Source organism: Castanea sativa, chromosome 2 (genome assembly GCF_040712315.1).
Source record: "Castanea sativa cultivar Marrone di Chiusa Pesio chromosome 2, ASM4071231v1".
Lineage (NCBI taxonomy): Eukaryota > Viridiplantae > Streptophyta > Magnoliopsida > Fagales > Fagaceae > Castanea > Castanea sativa.
In genome coordinates this window covers 49800719-49819277 of record NC_134014.1, presented here as the reverse complement: position 1 = coordinate 49819277, position 18559 = coordinate 49800719, and the positions used below count along the sequence as shown (strand labels likewise).

The 18559-nt window shown below is 38.4% G+C and overlaps 1 protein-coding gene across 4 annotated transcripts; it reads right to left on the bottom strand.

Moving 5' to 3' along the window:
* Positions 1 to 4644: 4644 nt before the first annotated feature.
* Positions 4645 to 7457, bottom strand: LOC142623464 (uncharacterized). 4 transcript variants are annotated; one of them, XM_075796885.1, is made up of 3 exons: positions 7152 to 7457; positions 6786 to 6965; positions 4645 to 6560 (listed from the first exon to the last, which is right to left on the bottom strand). In XM_075796885.1, the coding sequence occupies exon 3, from the start codon at positions 6535 to 6537 to the stop codon at positions 4669 to 4671; it is 1869 nt and encodes a 622-aa protein (XP_075653000.1). In that variant the 5' UTR covers positions 6538 to 6560; positions 6786 to 6965; positions 7152 to 7457; the 3' UTR covers positions 4645 to 4668. The 4 variants fall into 4 exon arrangements, with proteins under 4 accessions (XP_075653000.1, XP_075653003.1, XP_075653002.1 ...); XM_075796888.1 differs by having other exon boundaries at positions 4645 to 6555; XM_075796887.1 differs by lacking the exon at positions 7152 to 7457 and adding an exon at positions 7047 to 7063.
* Between the last annotated feature and the right edge of the window lie 11102 nt (positions 7458 to 18559).

The following is an 18559-nucleotide window of genomic DNA, read 5'->3' as shown; positions in this document are numbered from 1 at the left end:
GTATTTTTACCATAAATAAAAAGTCACACCAATTCTAACCAACATTTGTAACTTTGCATTTTTACCAAAAATACAAAGTCACACCAATGTATTTTTACCATATAGTTTCAACCTATGACTTTTGGCGTATTATCAAACCAAAAGATTAATCAGTTTTTTTTATATTTACTTGGCTACTCCTCGTCTCTACAACATATCAGCACTGGCTTTGGCATCCAATCCTATTTTTCATGTCAGAACAAAATATATTGAAGTAGATTACCATTTCATCAGAGAAAAGGTCATCAACAAGGATTTGGTTGTTCATTTCATTTCCACTAATGACCAGATAGCTGATAAATTTACCTAGTCTTTGTCTTCACCTCGATCGGTTTCATGCACTCACTATCAAACTTCTAGGAGTTTCACCCCTTGGTTTGAGGGGGGACATGGGCGGCTCCACTTGGAGCCTAGAGGGTTCAAATGAACCCTCTGCTGGCCCAAAAAAAAAAACTGTATATAAATTTTTTTTTTTTTTTGGGTTTAACCCCGTTAAAATAAAATTTTGAACTCCTTGATCTTGAATTTTTTTAAGCTCAACTAAAATAAGTTTGAATATGATCCTCTTAACAATATACTAACATTTAAAATAAAATAAAAAACTCAATAACAAACCAATTTGATTTAAAATCTTGGGAAAAAAATTAATAAGTCCAACAAAATAAGTAAAAATTTGTTAATCTTAAACCATAGAAAAAGTCCACTTAGATTTTAACAAATTTGAAATAAATCAATTAAATAGGAGATCAATAAATGAATGATTGCTTAACTATGTATATTTAAAAAAATGTAGTCCGTAGGATTGATAATGAAGAAATCATGTAACGATTTCAAAATATAAAACATCATAGAAAACAATTGTAAAATTTTATGTATTTCGGTTTTTTTTTTTTTTTTTTTTGTGATGTAATATAATTAAGTTCTCTTTTGTTTTAAATTTTGTATAATTTATATTCCTTATTGACCCCTAACAAATAATTCTAGAGCTGCCACTGAGCAGGGATGTAAAGCCAGGTGAAGATAGTCAAGCTGTTGCAAGTGAAGAAAAGAAAACGACATGTAGCATCGAAAAGAAAAGATATAAGACTGCTACTAAAATGCGTGTAGTTTAGGATAACAGTATAGTGACAAAATCTGTTATAAGGCATTACACGTGTTAGCACTGTATTGGTCAGGTTAAGAGTTTGTTACGTTAGTTACAGAATTGCTTCTAGAATTCTCTCTAAGAATTACTCTGTTTTTGCTTGTGTTCATTGTTTTTGCATAATGCAATTGGTGAAAAATTAAATATTATTCGCTCACTTAAAAGGATTTTTGTTTTATTCAAAATTTTTGAATGGTAACGAGATAAAAATGAATCATTAAAAGAAGGGCGTAATCAGTCGGCTAGATTGCATACGGTACTCCTAGTCCGACCAAAATAATATTGTAAATTTTTCTTTTTCTTTTTTTAGTTGCAATGAGTCAGGAACACGCAAAAATAGAAGGCCAATAAGTTTCAGTTGGCTCACTAGTAAAGTCTTTGACGATTGAATATAAGATCTCGTCTTTCTTTTTTACGGCTCATTATTGTGGCGCCCGTTCACCCCTTGGGCAGGGCCGGCCCTAGGCATGGGCCATTTAGGCCATGACCTAAGGCCCCCTAACATGGAAAGGCCCCCAAATATGGGGGCATTAAGGTTTTTTTTTTTTTTTTAATTAAAGAAAAATGTGAGTTAAGTGTACATTTTTTTCTCAAGGCCTAAAATATTAGATTTATGTTATATTACAAGTTTTATTATATAAGTCCTATAAATTGACACGTCACCAATCACATAAAATAATTCAATACTCATTTATTTTTTTGTTGAAGTGTCACATCATTGTCACATCAATTTGTAAGTTTTTTGTAATAAAATTTATAGTAAGTTTAACATTTTCTCAAAAAAAAAAATATATATATATATAAATTTATAGAAATGCAGCCTAATCTTCATTAAGTGAATGAAAAATGCTAAAGTTAATATAAATTTTACAACAAAAATCTTACAAACTGATGTAACAGTAATATGATCGGTTACTTAAATAGTATAAGAAATGAATGTTTGAATAACTTTTTTTTTTTATCGGTGATATGCTAGTTTGTAAAATCTATATACAGTAAGTTTCATTAGCTCACTTTGGGTGAATTATCCATATTAATAAATATAAATTAGTAATAAATTTGAATAAAAAAATAATAGAAAATAAACTTAACATTATTTCAGTGATATTTAGACGTAAAAGGCCTCTTTAAAATTTTCGCCTTAGACCTCAAATTATCTTGGGCTGCCCTTTGGCTTCTACCATTTAAAAAGGTAGTGTCTTTTTCTAAGGTTTAATCCCCTCTTACACTAAAAACGGATTAGTATCTTGGTCTGATAATAAAAAAAAATTTATTAGAAACGAACACCATAAGTTTTTTTTTTTTTTTTTTAGAGGAAACGGACACTATAAATTGAAACTCTAAAAAAAAAAAAAAAAAAAAAAAGCCAATATCGCAAGCTACAGCCCAAATAACTCTTTTTTTTTTTTTTTTCCTTACGTCCATGGGTTTCAAACCCAGTTGGAAATCTGACTGAGGATTTTTTTTTTTTTTTTTTTGGGGAAGAGGGGGGGGGGGGGGGGGGTGTGTGGTGGTGGTGAAGGTTTTTTCATTATTCATCTTTGGACTCATGAAAAAGACTGCGAGTGGGGTAGGAGAGTTTTTCAATATACCCATAAGTGATAACACGTACAAGTCAAGCACATTGTGAGGACTATAGCCTAATTCTACTCTCATGCGGGGCCTATAATTTTAATTTTCGGCCCAAGTAGCATCAATCTTAAATTTTTGTCCATCACCGTTAATGCCCACTAAATTCTCAAACTTTAAAGAGGTATTATGTCCACAATATTTTTCTTGTATAGTAAATTATAGGTGGTTAATTGTTATTAGTTTTAATTTTAATCTATCACTAAAATTACTTTTCTACCCTACCAATAACAAATAACAACTTGCCAAAAATGAGATTCCTTTGATCATCTATAAAAGTAAAAGGGAAACATCAACTAAAATTTTTACCTACAAAAAATGACAACATTTACTTTGCGACTAAAAGTGGGCAATATCAATTACACACTTCTCTATTATATACAAAATACACACATTTCAGTTTTTTTTAACTATGTTAAAAATCAAAAGCTGAACAAGATTCCTCAAATCAAGGAAAAACAAATCATAGAAAGGTCAAGAAAGTTCGAGAAACAGAAAGAGAATTCTGAGTGAAAGAGAGAAACTTTATGAAAAATACTACGTCCACAATATTTTCACAATAAATTCACAACAAATTATAGGTAGTTAGTTGTTATTGGTTCAAATTTGAACCTAATACGAAGATTACTTTTTTGCCCCAACAATAACAACCAATAACAACTTGTCACTTAGGATTTATTGTAAAAATGTTGTGAAAATATTGTGGACATATCATTTCTCAAACTTTATTGCTGAATTTCTGTAAATTACAAAAATAACTAACTCACACATATTGAGCACTATTTATACTAGCAGTTACAGATCAGAGAAAGGAACAAAAGCACGGTAAAACTCTAACAGATTTCCCTAAAAACTCTCCTCCAATAAGATTAGGTCACTCTAAATCTAACTAACTAACTAACTACTCTCACACATGTAGCTCACATGCCTTTACTTAACTCTACAAAATTACGAGTAATTTCTTTAACCACACCTCAAGCCTTTTCTGGTTTCTGCACTGATTACACTCCTTTGTTTGTGCTATAACTTTCTTCAAACCACACTTGCTTCCTTTCTTCAATTCTACTTTACCCTTCTTCAATTCAACTGCTCTTCTTCTTAACAAACTGAAATCGTGACTTCAAATCACAATTTCAAAAATAATTCATGTGTACAGTGCATGTAAGAGACATTTCCCAAACAAGTTTCCTCCGTGTTTGCATGAGTATAACTCTCCCACTCTCTTCCTGATCACATCGCTCTAAATTTACCCCTTTGTGAAATGTTAAGGCAAATTGTAGTTAATTGATTTTGAGTTAGCCCCTTCCAAGACACGCAGCTAGACTTCATGACCAACCACTGTTGACATGAGTAGCAACTAGCAAAGCTCGTCTCTCCATATGACGCATGGCAAAGCGTTGAAAACAACCCCGACTCTAATCTCTTAAGACTGGTGGAGAGTTGAGAATGTTGTTCTTTATTACTCTTTGCCTGCTAAAAGGACGCAGTAAAGGGACAGAGTCATTGACAAAAAATCTGTCTGCTTAGCCAATCGAATGTGACTAATTACTAAGATTAAAACTCACATTTTGGGATAACTACAAGAGCATTGAGTTTTGGGTGGCCGTGGAAAATGACTTGGTAAATAATAAATAAATAAAGTGAAGCAACATAAAGAAAATGAATTACTAATATTCACTCTCCCAGTATAAATGATGAATGACTGTACATAACTATAGATGATTGGGGAGCGTGTTCACATCATAAATTTCCTGTGGCAAGTTTTTTTTTTGGTATAAATAATCTAGATGACTAATCTACTGCAAGAATAAAAAATGAGGTGGTAAGAAAAATTTGTGTACTTCCAAAGTGTCTATTCAATTGATGGTTTCAGTTTGGGGGGAAGTTTTTCTTCGTATAAGATCTCCAAATCGCCGTAGTAAGGCTTTCTTCTTTCTTGAGTTTCTATCATAGTCAAAATCATCAAAATGGGTTGCATCTAGATGATGAAAATCTGCAAAATGTACTTTCTGTCCATCATCTGTGGATACAGGAGATGACTTTATCCTGTGATGGGCTGCTAAATCTGGTGAAGTTATAATGTCAAATATTGAGCCCCTAAGTGCCTCATCATTTTCAGGGCCCTCATTCACATCCTTCTGTTTACTGTGAAGTTTCTGCTCCTTGAGATTAATACTAATAGCTTTGCTTATGTTGCCATCTATACGTTCTCTATCTATTGAATTTTGAGTCCTGAAATTCCTTCCTAGCTCCTTATCTTCTTTCTTTGACTCCTTTCTCGATGATTTATTCTTATCATCTTTCTTTAACTCTGTTTTTGATGCCTCAGAAAGCAACCGGTTCATCGCTTTGGTGTTCCCAAAAGCAGCAGCTTCATTAATCTTAAGGTTTTCAGTCTCTCGAGTAAGGTAATTCAAGGTGTCCTCCTTTTCGGCCAGGCTATCCTTAAGTTGTGAATTTTCAACCTGAGCAATCCCTGCAGCTTCTTTTGCAACATTAGCTTCTTTTAAGGCCTGTTTAAGTATATCACGCAACTTCTGATTTTCTTCCTTTGATGCTGTAACCATGTTCTTGGCTTCTGTAAGAAATTCAAGCAGTCTATTGTTCTCTTCTTGTGCAGCAAACCTCTCCTCTTCAGCTCTTTTGATACATTCAACAAAGCCAGTTTCTTTCCCATTCCATGCCAAGAGTGAATCTTCAGCTTCTAATCTCAACCTCTCTGCAGTATTTTTATATAGATCAGCCTCTTTCTTTGATTCATCTAAAACTTCTTTATGCTTGTCTTCCATGATCTTTAACAGCACCTTCAAATGCTCTGCCTCCACTTTTGTGTACTCTAGCTCTGCTTGTGTTACACTCAGTTTCTCCTTCACCTCGTGAGCTTCTGTTGCCACTTCTTTTAGTACTACTGCCAAATCATCCATTGCCCTCTTGCCATTCTCTTCTGCCTCAGTTGCCAGCATAAATTCATTTTTAAGCGACTCCATTTCCTCCATGAGACTCTTGACCTTTGAGAAAGCAAGCCTCTCACCCTCCTGTGCATGAGCCAAATTTTCGTTTGCTAATAGAACCTCAGAGTTGAGATCCTCCAATGCTTTTTTTAACAAAAGGTTTTCCTCCAAGCAACTTTGGGATGCATTGCTTTGCCCGTATGAACCCTTCAGTTTCTCCACCTGCTCACGGAGAGAAGCAATCTCAAGCTTTGACTCTTCAAGCAAAATCTTGTTTTGCTCGAGTTGTTCTGCCTGTGCCACCATCGAATCAAATGTTTTTTTTTCCATTTCCTTTCCTTTCTTTATTTCTGCCTCCAATTCCTGAATTCTGATCTTACTTTCGGACAATAAGGCTTTTGTGTTAGCCTCAGATGTTTTCAGAATACTTAATTCCCCTTTGAACTTATCCGATGAGGCATCTCTCTCTGCCCGATTGAGCTCCAACTGTTTTGCCTTCTCGAGTTCAGCTTTCAAAGACTCGAAATTCTTGTCTTTGTTGCTTAATTCTTGACTCACAATCGATAATGAGTCCTTGACTGAATTCAGCTCCATTTGTATAAGTGCCACCTTCTTTGTAGACAATGCATCACTAAGCTTCATGTTGGCCTCCTCAGCCACCTTTTTCATCTCTTTCAGCTCATCAAGTGCTTGATCCCTCTCTTTTTCAATGTCATATAATTGCCCCTTCCTCATCTTCAGACCCTCCTCTAGCTGTCCCATATGCTGCTGCATCTTGAAACTTCTATAATCCTTTTCTACCAAAAATTAACATAAAATTTACCAATCATGTATGATCAAAATCGAGGTAAATCTTTTTCTTTTCTTTTTTTGTCTAACAATTCAAATTCATTGTTTATCAAAGAAAATCTTGGAGAAGCGTTCAATAAATCAAAATCCAATAACTCAATCATTATATTAATACAAAATTCAATAAAATTCTACTTCAAATGAGATAGAAATCCAAAATAAAAAATCAATACCTTAGATATATTGGCAAATTCAAGGCCTTCCTGCCGTGGAGACTCGAAGGATTAACTTCCACTCTTATAGGGCTCCCTTGTCAATATTGTGATGCAGGGATGGTCTTAGCCTCGCTCCAATACATCCAATAAAAGAACTTTTTTTCCTTTTTTCTTAAGCAAGCACAAAAGACCCCAGATCTAAAAACCAAGAAAAGCTTGAAATAAGAGATTGAGATACTCAAATAAACAATAAAAGCGTTGAAATTGAATTGAACCCACCAAAGGTAAAGGACAAAAAAAAAGAACAAAGCATGAACCGGAAAACCAAGAAAAGGATAACGACATCCTTATAAAAGAAAGCATATGAATTGTCATTGAACTTACGAGAGAATACAGAGTAGAAGGAAACAAAGCACTAAAGGTTAAAGCAACGTAATGAACTTGGTGGTGGTTGTGTTTTTTTTGTATTTATATTTGTTTATTCAAAATATGGAAACCAATAAAAAAAGTAGACGAGAAAAACTAAAATGAAGTGCTTTTTTGAGAGGAATGGATTAAAAGAGAGAGAAGTGAATAATGGTTAGGAAGAAAAGCCCGAAGTAGGCGGGTTTTCCTTTTCCATTAATGGAACCAATGGCTCCAAAGTTTAACGTAGCGGCAAAAGTGAAAAAGTGAGAGGTGGTTGGGTGCTTTTGGTGTTTGAATTCGGACATAGAGATAGACATAGACATAGTAGTAGTTTCTTGTTTGGCCAACTTTGGACCAAAACCTCCATATTCTGAACGTTGACACGATTGTGCGAATTCCTACCGTTGTTTTGTTTCTCTCTCTAACCGCTGATTGGGTCATTTCGGAGACCGTTCCAATAACTACCGAGTCCATGACCAAGAAAAAAATAACAAAAGCTAGAGTAATGCTACATACACAAAATATTTGGCAATATTTTTCGCACATTAGTTAAGTTTGCAAGCTTTTATTAGTTTTCACCTATGTGATATCACTTTTTTTAACTACCATTAATAATCTACTACATCATTAGGTGTCACATTATTTGTTAATTCTGTCTCTGAACTTTTTTAATAAAAGTTTGTCCATGACACAAAAATGGATAGGGTGGTATACTTGGGTTTGGATCACCTTGAGAGTTTATTACTAATAGACACAAAAATTTTCACAACTTTTTTTTTTGTACGTAAATTCAAATCTTAAATCTCTATTCAATGGAAAGAAATTTTACCGATTCAGATCTCATATAACATCGACGGCTATAAATTGTGAATTTTTTGTGATTTATTGTTTCTCTAGCTTTTACCAATTTTAAAGAGAATATATTTTACCAATTTCTCCAATAAACTTTTAAATTTCTTCTTCTTTTGTCGTAGATAAATAAACAATTTATTTCCCCCACCCTCTTCCATTTTTTTAAATTCTTTTCTACCAATGTCTCCAATATACTTTCGTCAGTAGGTGAATAGTGAGTACACATACACAATTGTCTACAAATATTGCCCAATGAAGCAAAAACTTTGTAGGGATTAGCTCTCTAAAAGTTCCCCCGGTAATAAAAATCATTATAACAAACTCCACTGGAATCTATTGGGAAGGTTTGAAGGTTCAACATATGCAAAGGGAGGTCTCTCTGGCGTACCGCGTACTGGAAATTTCTTCTTCTGAAAGTTGAATTTTATTTTGTCAACCAAAATAAAATAATATAAAGTTTTCTATGCATTCATTAGGCTCATAACAGGTAGCAAATTAGCTAACGAAAGTTAATATAAAAATCATGCCCGCTTTTTCTCTAATAATTAAGCCTCAAGGAGACGCATCTTGTAAGGCTAAACAAATCCTTAACTCAAACCTGCCTAATAATAGTTTTAAACTTTTCCGAGGGGCTGCCAAGAAATGACTAAATATCACACGCTGAATTTTGAACCTTGAAGACCTCTATGTAAATATGTGAACTCATGGATCCACACTGGGAAAATACCACCATAGAATTTACAACATAATTGACAAAATCTAATTCAAATCAAAGAAGCTGTATGACTAACAAATTCTTAATCAGGAAGTATCCAATGCAAGAGGTTCCCAGAGGGCTTAACGCTGCATGCAATATTAAAGCGGTATCGCCAATGTCATGCATTAAAGATATTCTTTGAGGGAAATGTAAACCAATGACTTAAAAGGCATTAGTTTATGAAGTATTTTTAGAAAAACATTTTATTGGAAGAATGATAAAATAATAAATGTTGTTGATAATTTTTTATATTTTTCATGAAAGTGGAATTAAAACTTTCTTATTATGGTTTATTAACAATTATTCTAATTGCAGCCATTAAAATGATCAATTCTTTAATAACAAGGCATTCCAACAATCCAACCAATAATGTTCTTTTAAGATGCAGTATTGTTATTCTGTCTTTTTTAGCGTAGTACCAGAAAGAGATCCACTAACATCATGTCGCAAAAATATCGATACACTCTCAAGATTGATTCTATATTATATTAACACTTCTACAAAGCCAAAACATAGACTAGATTATTCGGACAAAACATGTGTTTTGAAAAAAAACAAAACAAATCAATATATATATATATATATAAGTAGAGACCTTATGTGGAAATGCATGAGATCCTGCTAGATGACGTTCTAACCTTCCATTTAGTTTTTTAAATTTTTTTCATTAAATTTTTAAACTATTACCCAATAACTTATAGTAACTTATTTTTACAATTAGTTATTGATATAAGCTGAGGTTGATAATTAGACCAAACAAATGTAATTCTCTAAAAACAAATGACTTCATTCTCAAAATAGACGAAAAGCCCAAGCCCAGCCATTATGATTTATGACCTAAGTTTGAACTCTCCACTCACGTGTAACTCAAAACCTACAAAGTCTAACCCACCCCCACAATTGTATACATCAAAGGTTAAACCTTAATGTCTGTTGTTTATCCTAAAAAAAGGTTAAAGCTCTGTGCAGCTAAATTTTGTATTATTAAGTGGACTATAAATATCTAAAAATGTAATTAGTATTTAGAGTGTAGACTGTTGAATGATTTATCTTTACTTTTTCTTTTTCTTTTTCTTTTTGTATGATACTTTACTTTCAAGAAATAAAATTCTGGGTAAATTTTTTTTTTCACTTTTTTTTCTTTTGTAAATTTTATATTATTAATTGGATTATAAATATTTAAGATAATAATTAGTATTTAAAGTATAGACTGTAGAATGATTTATCTTTATCTTTTTTCTTTCTTTCTTCTTTTTGTATGATACTTTACTTTCAAGACTATGGAGTAATTTATCTTTATCTTTTTTCTTTGTCTTTTTCTTTTTCTTTTTATATGATACTTTACTTTGAAGAAATCAAGTACTAGGTAAGAATTTTTTCACTTCTTTTTTCTTTTGTAAATTTTATATTATTAAGTGGAATATAAATATTTAAGATAGTAATTAGTATTTAAAATGTGGACTGTGGAGTGATTTTTTTTTTTCTTTTTGTATAGTACTTTACTTTTAAGAAATCAAGTAATAGGTAAATTTTTTTCACTTTTTTTTTTCTTTTGTAAATTTTATATTATTAAGTGAATTATAAATATTTAAAATAGTAATTAGTATTTAGAGTGTGAACTATGAACTGTGGAGTAATTTTTCTTTTTTTTTTCTTTTTCTTTTCGTATGGTACTTTACTTTTAAGAAATAAGGTATTAGGAATTTTTTTCTTTTATAAATTTTATATTGATGTGGGATGAAGATGCTCATACCGTCCCTGGACGGTCATCACCTCGGCAGCCGTCCAGGAGTTATCTTCAGGACGAGGGTAATGGACAAGGCCGTCCTGGGGTGATAGCAAAGCTACATCCCTCGTCCATGAGATGCGCACAGCCTGTCCCGAGAGGAGTCGTCCACATAAAGACTCATGGACGAGGATGTTACACTTGGGATTATCAAGCACATATTACCACCCGTAATTCACTCCTAACCTCAGGTGACCGTTATATGAAAGAATATAACTCCTAAATGGTTGTAGGAGTTATCCACGAACCCTCGGCTTCCTCAAATACAGGAGAGGTTATAATCCCAAGTAACCGCTCCTAAGGCACTATATAAGCACTTGTCCAGACCAATGAAAGGTACGTTGAACATTTTTACCAAAAGATTGGAATTCCAAGAATATAGAGAAAACTGACTTTACCATCGGAGGGTTCTTGGCCGGCGATCCCGGTCACCTTTGATCGTTTTTTCTCTGTTTTTCAAGCCATTGGAGAGCAAGTTGTCCTTTCAAATCCGGATCATCAAGCCTACTGATTTTCCTTGCACCATCAGTTGGCGCCGTCTGTGGGAAAAGAGACTAACGAGAGTAGAGCAAATAAACACTATCCACTATCCTTTTTATTCGATCGTGTTTTTGTTGTCAAAGGTTACTCTGTCCTAGACAAAAGGCTGAATGGTTCGAACAAGATCAAGGGCTACTAGCCCAGGCCACCAGGAGAGTAGGGATGCATCTAGTAATCCCCTACGCGATCGCAGATCAGCACCTGTAATGCAACCGCCTTCTATTCAACACATATAATCCATGGCTGCCGCTATGGCAGAACTGACACGTCAGAACCAGGAGTTGAATAGGGAGATCAACCTCAGGAGGCAGCGCCAAGATGGGCACATGGAGGGACGGGCCCCGAGTCAGGAAGGAGGAGGGGAAAATGTCAAGTCCGAGAATCAGACAAGGGGTACCACTTCAAGAAGGATGCCGCGCTTGGAGAGAGAAATGGACCAGATGAGGAAAGCCATGGATGAGATGAGGGAGAATATGAAGAGGGCAAACCCAGTAGACGATATGGTCTACCGAACGGACTCCCCTTTCACAGCTTCCATCAACAATCATCCTCTACCCCCAAAGTTCAAAATGCCTTCTTTAGACTCGTACGATGGAAATCGCGACCCTTGCGATCACATTGCAACTTTCAAGACGACCATGCACCTACAGGGGGTCCCGGATGAGATCATGTGCAAAGCTTTTCCCACCACACTTAAGGGACCAGCGCGAGTGTGGTTCAGTAAGATACCCCAAACTCAATAGGATCATTTGAAGAGTTGAGCAAGTTGTTTGTCAACAATTTCATCGGAGGACAACGTCACAAGTGTTCCTCCTCTAGTCTACTAACTATAGAGCAAGGGGAAAAATGAGAGTTTGTGATCCTTTATCACCCGCTTTAATAGGGAGGCCTTGATGGTGGACGAGATGGATGACAAGTTATTGCTGGCCGCTTTCCACAATGGGGTCAATTCTGACTTGTTCATTCATAAGCTCTACGAGCAAGAACCACAGACTATGGCCGAGCTCGTCCATTCGGCCCAGAATTTTATGAATGATGAAGACGCTATCATAGCCAAGAAAAGAAAGAGGGCAGAGCGCTCGGAAGTGAGTCACCATCGTTATCCGGATCAAGGACCTCGTCCAAAGAAAGCTCGGGTAAACGAGAGGAAAGATAAGGATAGTAAGAAGGCGAGTTCCTCCGTGAGGAATCAGTAATACACGCCCCTGACTATGCCACTAGAGCAGGTTCTTATGCAGATCAAGGACGATCCGTCCTTGAAGTGGCCTGATAAAATGAAGGGAGACCCCAACAAGCGTAATAGGAGCAAGTACTGCCGCTTTCACAGAGACCACGGGCATGACACGGACGAGTGCTTTGACTTGAAGCAGCAGATAGAAAATCTCATTAAACAAGGAAAACTGAGGAACTTCCTTGGACGAGACCAAAGAGATGAGAAAATGAAAGCCAAGGTGGAAGAATCATCACGTCCCCCACTAGGAAAAATAAGGGTAATTATAGGAGAAAACTCAACGGCACAGTCATCCAAGTCAAGGAAGACATACCTGAAGGTGGTGCAGAACATTCAGCTGTCCGGACGACCTACTAGGACAAGGGAAGTAGACCAGCAGGCCGTTACGTTCACGGACGAGGAAGCAGGACGACTTCATCACCCACACGATGACGCGATAGTCATTACCCTACTCATCTCTGACTACATGACCAGAAGGGTGTTGATAGACAATGGCAGCTCTGCGGACATTCTCTACTACCCCGCATTCCAACAAATGAGGCTAGGACGAGATCAGCTTCGACTAGTGAACTCGCCGTTGGTAGGATTCGGAGGAATGAAGGTGCAACCGGTGGGCACCATCACATTACCGGTGGTCGTTGGAACATATCCACAGCAGATAACCAAGGAGGTAAATTTTCTTGTTGTTGATTGTGCGTCGTCATATAATGCAATTATTGGAAGACCAACTTTGAATAGCTGGAAGGCGGTAACCTCTACTTACCACTTGTCCATCAAATTTCCAACTGAGCACGGGGTAGGCCAAGTACAAGGAGATTAGTTGGCTGCCAGAGAATGCTATTTAGCTATGCTGGCAATGGACGAGCACATGCAGGTCATGAGTATAAACGGGAGAAGAATCGCGGCAGAACCCACTGAAGTACTAGAGGACGTCCCTTTGGACGATAACCAGCCTGAGAAGTATACTAGAGTTGGGGCGAGCATGGAAGAGGGGGCAAAGCGCGCTTTGGTCCGGTTTCTGAAGAAAAGCCTCGATGTCTTTGCATGGAGTCATGAGGACATGCCTGGCATTGATCCGAGTGTCATTACCCATAGCCTGAGCGTGTATCCCTATTCGAAACCAGTGCGTCAGAAGAAAAGAGTTTTCGCTCCCGAGCGAGACAATGCCATTAAGGAAGAGGTGTAGAAGTTGGTCACCGCGAAGTTCATCCGAGAAGTTCATTACCCAGATTGGTTGGCGAACGTGGTCATGGTCAAGAAAGCTAACGGCAAGTGGCGAATGTGCGTGGACTTCACTGATTTAAACAAAGTTTGCCCCAAGGATAGCTACCCATTGCCACGCATTGACCAGTTAGTGGACTCGACGGCAGGTCACAGAATACTTAGCTTCATGGACGCTTTCTCAGGTTATAACCAGATACAGATGGATGAAGCAGATCAGGAGAAGACCTCATTCATTACGAGCCAAGGGTTTTATTGCTACAAGGTAATGCCCTTCGGTTTGAAGAACGCAGGGGCGACCTACCAAAGATTGGTTAACCATATGTTCCGTCCTCAAATCGGGCGAAATGTGGAGGTTTATGTAGACGACATGCTGGTAAAGAGCCAGGACGAGGATAGACATCTGGACGACCTTCAAGAAACTTTTGATATGTTGCGGCGGTACAACATGAAATTAAATCCAAGCAAGTGTGCTTTCGGAGTTTCATCGGGGAAATTCTTGGGGTTTATGGTGTCGCACAGGGGAATTAAAGCGAATCCAAATAAAATCCAGGCAATATTGAACATGGAGCCACCGAAAAATATCAAGGAAGTCCAGTCTCTTACTGGACGAGTCGCCGCCCTCAACAGGTTTGTATCGAAAGCTACTGACAAATGTTTACCATTCTTTAAAGTCCTCAGGAAGGCTTTTGAATGGACGGACGAGTGTCAACAGGCCTTCCAACACTTGAAGATGTATCTCATGACGGCACCACTGTTGAGTCCGTCTGTACCTGGGGAGGAGTTGTACTTGTACTTGGTAGTGTCCCCACACGCAGTAAGCTCAGTGTTAGTCAGAGAATAGGGGAGAGTCCAGAAACCGGTCTATTACACAAGCCACGCGATGAGAGGGGCAGAAGGACGATACCCGATGATGGAGAAACTAGCCTTCGTATTGATCACAGCTTCCAGGAAGCTAAGACATTATTTCCAAGCACACGTCATCAACGTCCTAACAGACCATCCCATAAAAAAGGCAATGAGCAAGTTGGAAGTTGCTGGACGGCTAGTACAGTGGGATGTTGAGCTCAGCGAATTTGATGTCAGATACCTCCCAAGGAATACGATAAAGGCGCAAGCGTTAGTAGATTTCATCGCAGAATTCAGCCCCAGCCAGGACGACGTGGACAAGGACAAAGGAAGTGAAATGTGGGTGATTAATGTAGATGGATCATCCACACTGTATGCAGGAAGGATTGGAATTGTACTAAAGTCCCCTGAGGGTGACAGGCTGGAGTATGCGGCCTATTTGCAGTATCAAACTACCAACAACGAGGCTGAGTACGAGGCTCTACTCAAGGGATTGGAATTAGCCAAGTCCTTAGGGGTAGAGTTGTTAACAATCAGAGGAGATTCTCAACTGGTCATTAACCAAGTAAATGGGATGTGTGATACCAAGGAAGATCGAATGAAGAAATACCTCAACAAAGTGAAACGCCTTGCTCGAAAATTTTCAGCCATAAGTTTTGTTCAACTACCCAGGGAGGAAAATGTAGAAGCAGACGCCTTGGCAAAAGCCGCTTCGGCAGGGGTCACAGACGAGTACGACAACGTCCAATATATGCCGAGCATAGACATCCCTGACATACAACAGATAAGAGGAGGAGAAAATTGGATAAGTCCGATAATGATTTATCTTAAAGATGGAAGGCTTCCAGAAGACAAGGATGAAGCGAGAAAGTTAAGGGTCAGGTCAACTAAGTATGTCCTCATAAATGAAGTGTTGTACAAGCGAGGTTTTCCCCAACCTTACTTAAGGTGCTTGGCTCCTGATAAGTCAAACTATGTTCTAAGGGAAGTTCATGAAGGATCGTGTGGAAATCATTCAGGAGCAAGGTCGCTAGTCCATAAGATCATACGTGCCGGCTACTATTAGCCTACAATGCAAGCAGATGCTAAAGCCTATGTCAAGGTATGTGACCAATGCCAGCGCTATAGCAATGTGCCTAGACAGCCGTCAGAGTACCAGACCCCAATGATGGCCCCATGGCCCTTCGCACAGTGGGGACTGGATATCCTAGGCCATTTCCCCATGGGAATCTGGCAAATGAAGTTTTTGGTGGTAGGAATCGATTACTTTACCAAGTAGGTAGAAGCCGAGCCTCTTGCAACAATCACTCAGCAGAACGTGAAAAATTTTGTATGGAAGAATATTCTATGTAGGTTCGGAGTACCCAAGGTATTAGTATCTGACAACGGACTTCAATTTGACAACGCACCCTTCAGGGACTTTTGCAATCATTTTGGGATCAAGAATCACTATTCCTCACCCTTCCATCCACAGGCAAATGGACAAGCAGAAGTAGCAAACCGATCCCTGTTGAAAATCATCAAGACTCGGCTCGAGGGGGCAAAAGGGATATATGGCCAGACGAGCTACCAGGTGATCTTTGGGCCTATAGGACGACTGCACGAACTCCGACAGGAGAGACCCCTTTTAAACTAGCCTATGGGAGTGAAGCTATCATACCAGCGGAGGTTCATATGGCAAGTCACCGAGTGATGGAGTACCAAGAGAAAGAAAATGGGGAACAACTTCGCCTTGACCTCGATCTTATTGACGAGGTAAGAATGGATGCGGAGCAAAGGACGGCAAGGTACAAAAATCTTATGGCCAGACAGCATGATGCCATAGTAAAACCCAGACGGTTCGGCGTGGGGGACCTTGTCATCAAAAGGGTCTCCTTGGCGACTAGGAACCTAGCTCATGGAAACTGGGACCCAATTGGGAAGGACCCTACAGGGTAATCAACTACAAGAGGTAGGGGTCCTACTACTTGGAAGCCCTAGACGGGCGGAAGTTAGAGCATCCCTGGAACGTGGAACATCTGAGGAGGTACTATCAGTGATAAGCAGGGACGAAGGAAGTCAATGGCAAAGTTACAGTTATGATTTGCGTGTTTGCTTATATTTACTGTTGTGTTTTTACTACTATTATGGTGTGTTACGAATAAAAGTGTACTAGTTCTTAAACTTTTGCACTACTTACAGACCAGCTTACGAAAGACGAGGCTATGTACTTTTAAGTATCTTAATAAGGCACTAGCTTATAAGCATGTGCCACGTTTGTGAACAATGTTTATGTAATAATATGGTTTGAATTTCTTATGTATTTGATGCATAAATTTAGTTTCCATAATAATACCCACAGAAGGGGCAAAAGCCTAAGACGAATTGAAATCTTCGGACGCAGAAACACTCGTCCAAGGCTTTCCTTTAAAAATGATAAAGCAAGGAGAAATAAGCTAAGGCATACTTGTCCAAGGCTTTCCTTTAAAAAGGATAAAGCAAAGAGAAAGAAGCCAAGGCATACTCGTCCAAGACTTTCCTTTAAAAGGATAAAAGAAAAAAAACTAAGGCATGCTCGTCCAAGACTTCCCTTAAATGAGTATAAAGCAAAAAGAGGCCAAGGCCCACTCGTCTAAAAAAGTGGGCATTAAGGCGTATCCTTCCAAAAACGAGCAGCTAGTCAAGACGGGTGAAACATGAACGTTACGAACCCCTCGCGAGCAGACGAGTAATAATGGCCTAAAGAACAAGCCAAAGTAATGCGGTCATCATTATCATCCTAATCGGGTCGTCCACAAAGAAATTGTGTAGACGATCATTCAATGCTTAGAACATTGTTTAAAAAGCACAATTGCATAAATGATAACAATGTATAAGCTCGTCCATACAATAGGTAACAAATAAAGATATTCTTTAGCCTAAAGAGGGTAGACGGCCACCGTCCAAAAACCCTTATAAAATAAGCACTAAAAGGCAATTGTTCATAAACTCGTCTAGAACACTCTAGACGAGGTAATTGTACTTGAATACATTTTAAATTTTTGAATACATTTTAAATTAAAAAAAAAAAGATAAAGAAAGAAAAGAAAGCCAAGCAACAGTAACACTAGTTAAAAACTTTTTCAAGAGGGGGGGCATCAATGCTGGGGTCGTCCTGAGCCGGTTTGGTGGAGGCGTTGTCCTTAATGTTAATGTCGTCTGAACCTGTTTGGAGAAGGGAAATCGTAGCAGCGCCGAGATTAAGTTTGATGGAGCTAAAGTCAACTCCAGGAAAATTGTCTATAGCGTCCATCCTAAAATCCTCGAACCCTGCTACGTAGTTAGTGTCCAGCAGGTCAGTAAACTCTTTCAACGCCTTGAACTCCTCCACCGCTTCGTCCTTAGCTTTCTTGAGAAGGAGACTAAGCTCGTCATTCTCCTTTTGGAGAAGGTCTAGACGGTCATCCTTCCTAGCAGCGTCGGACTTCAGCTCCCCCACCAAAGCCTTCAACCCCTCAGCCTCGTCCTTGGCTTTGTTCGCCACCTCAGCCCACGTCCTACAGTCGTTCTTGATCTCTTCTATTCTTTTCTCTAGAAGGATCCTCGTCCTGTCCATCTCTGTGGCCTGCCTGGACGTAGCTATGAACTTTGACATTGCCTACATGGAAGGACAAAGTTCAAAAGATAGAAATAACATTGGGTAACATGGTTAAACCAAGACGAGGCAAAGATTGTCACCTTAAAGAGATCGTGGATGCCAGAGTGCTCGAACTCCTTCAAAGACATGTCATAGCACGCAGCCACGTCTTCGCCTCTCACAGCCTCTTGAAATCGTTCCCAAGCAAGATCCTCATTCTCCAACAGGTTAGTAGAAACCCTTCGAGGAGGCTGGGACGAATCAAGAGCTGGGGACTTGGACGGAGTGACGCTGACAGGCGTGGACGAGTCTATATCAACGACCAGGACGGACGACTGGGAAGGGGGATCAGGCCTAACAGTTTCGGGCCTGGACGACCCATATTTAGCCTTCTTCCCCCGACGGCTGGGCAAGCTAGCCAAGTCCACATGCTTGGACAAGCTTTTTCTCTTATCTCCAGCAGCAGGACGAGCCTCAGGTCTGACCACCTCCTCGACCACCTCTTTCCCCTTGTTTTCCTTCATGGTTGCCATTCCTAAGAATAAAAGCAAAT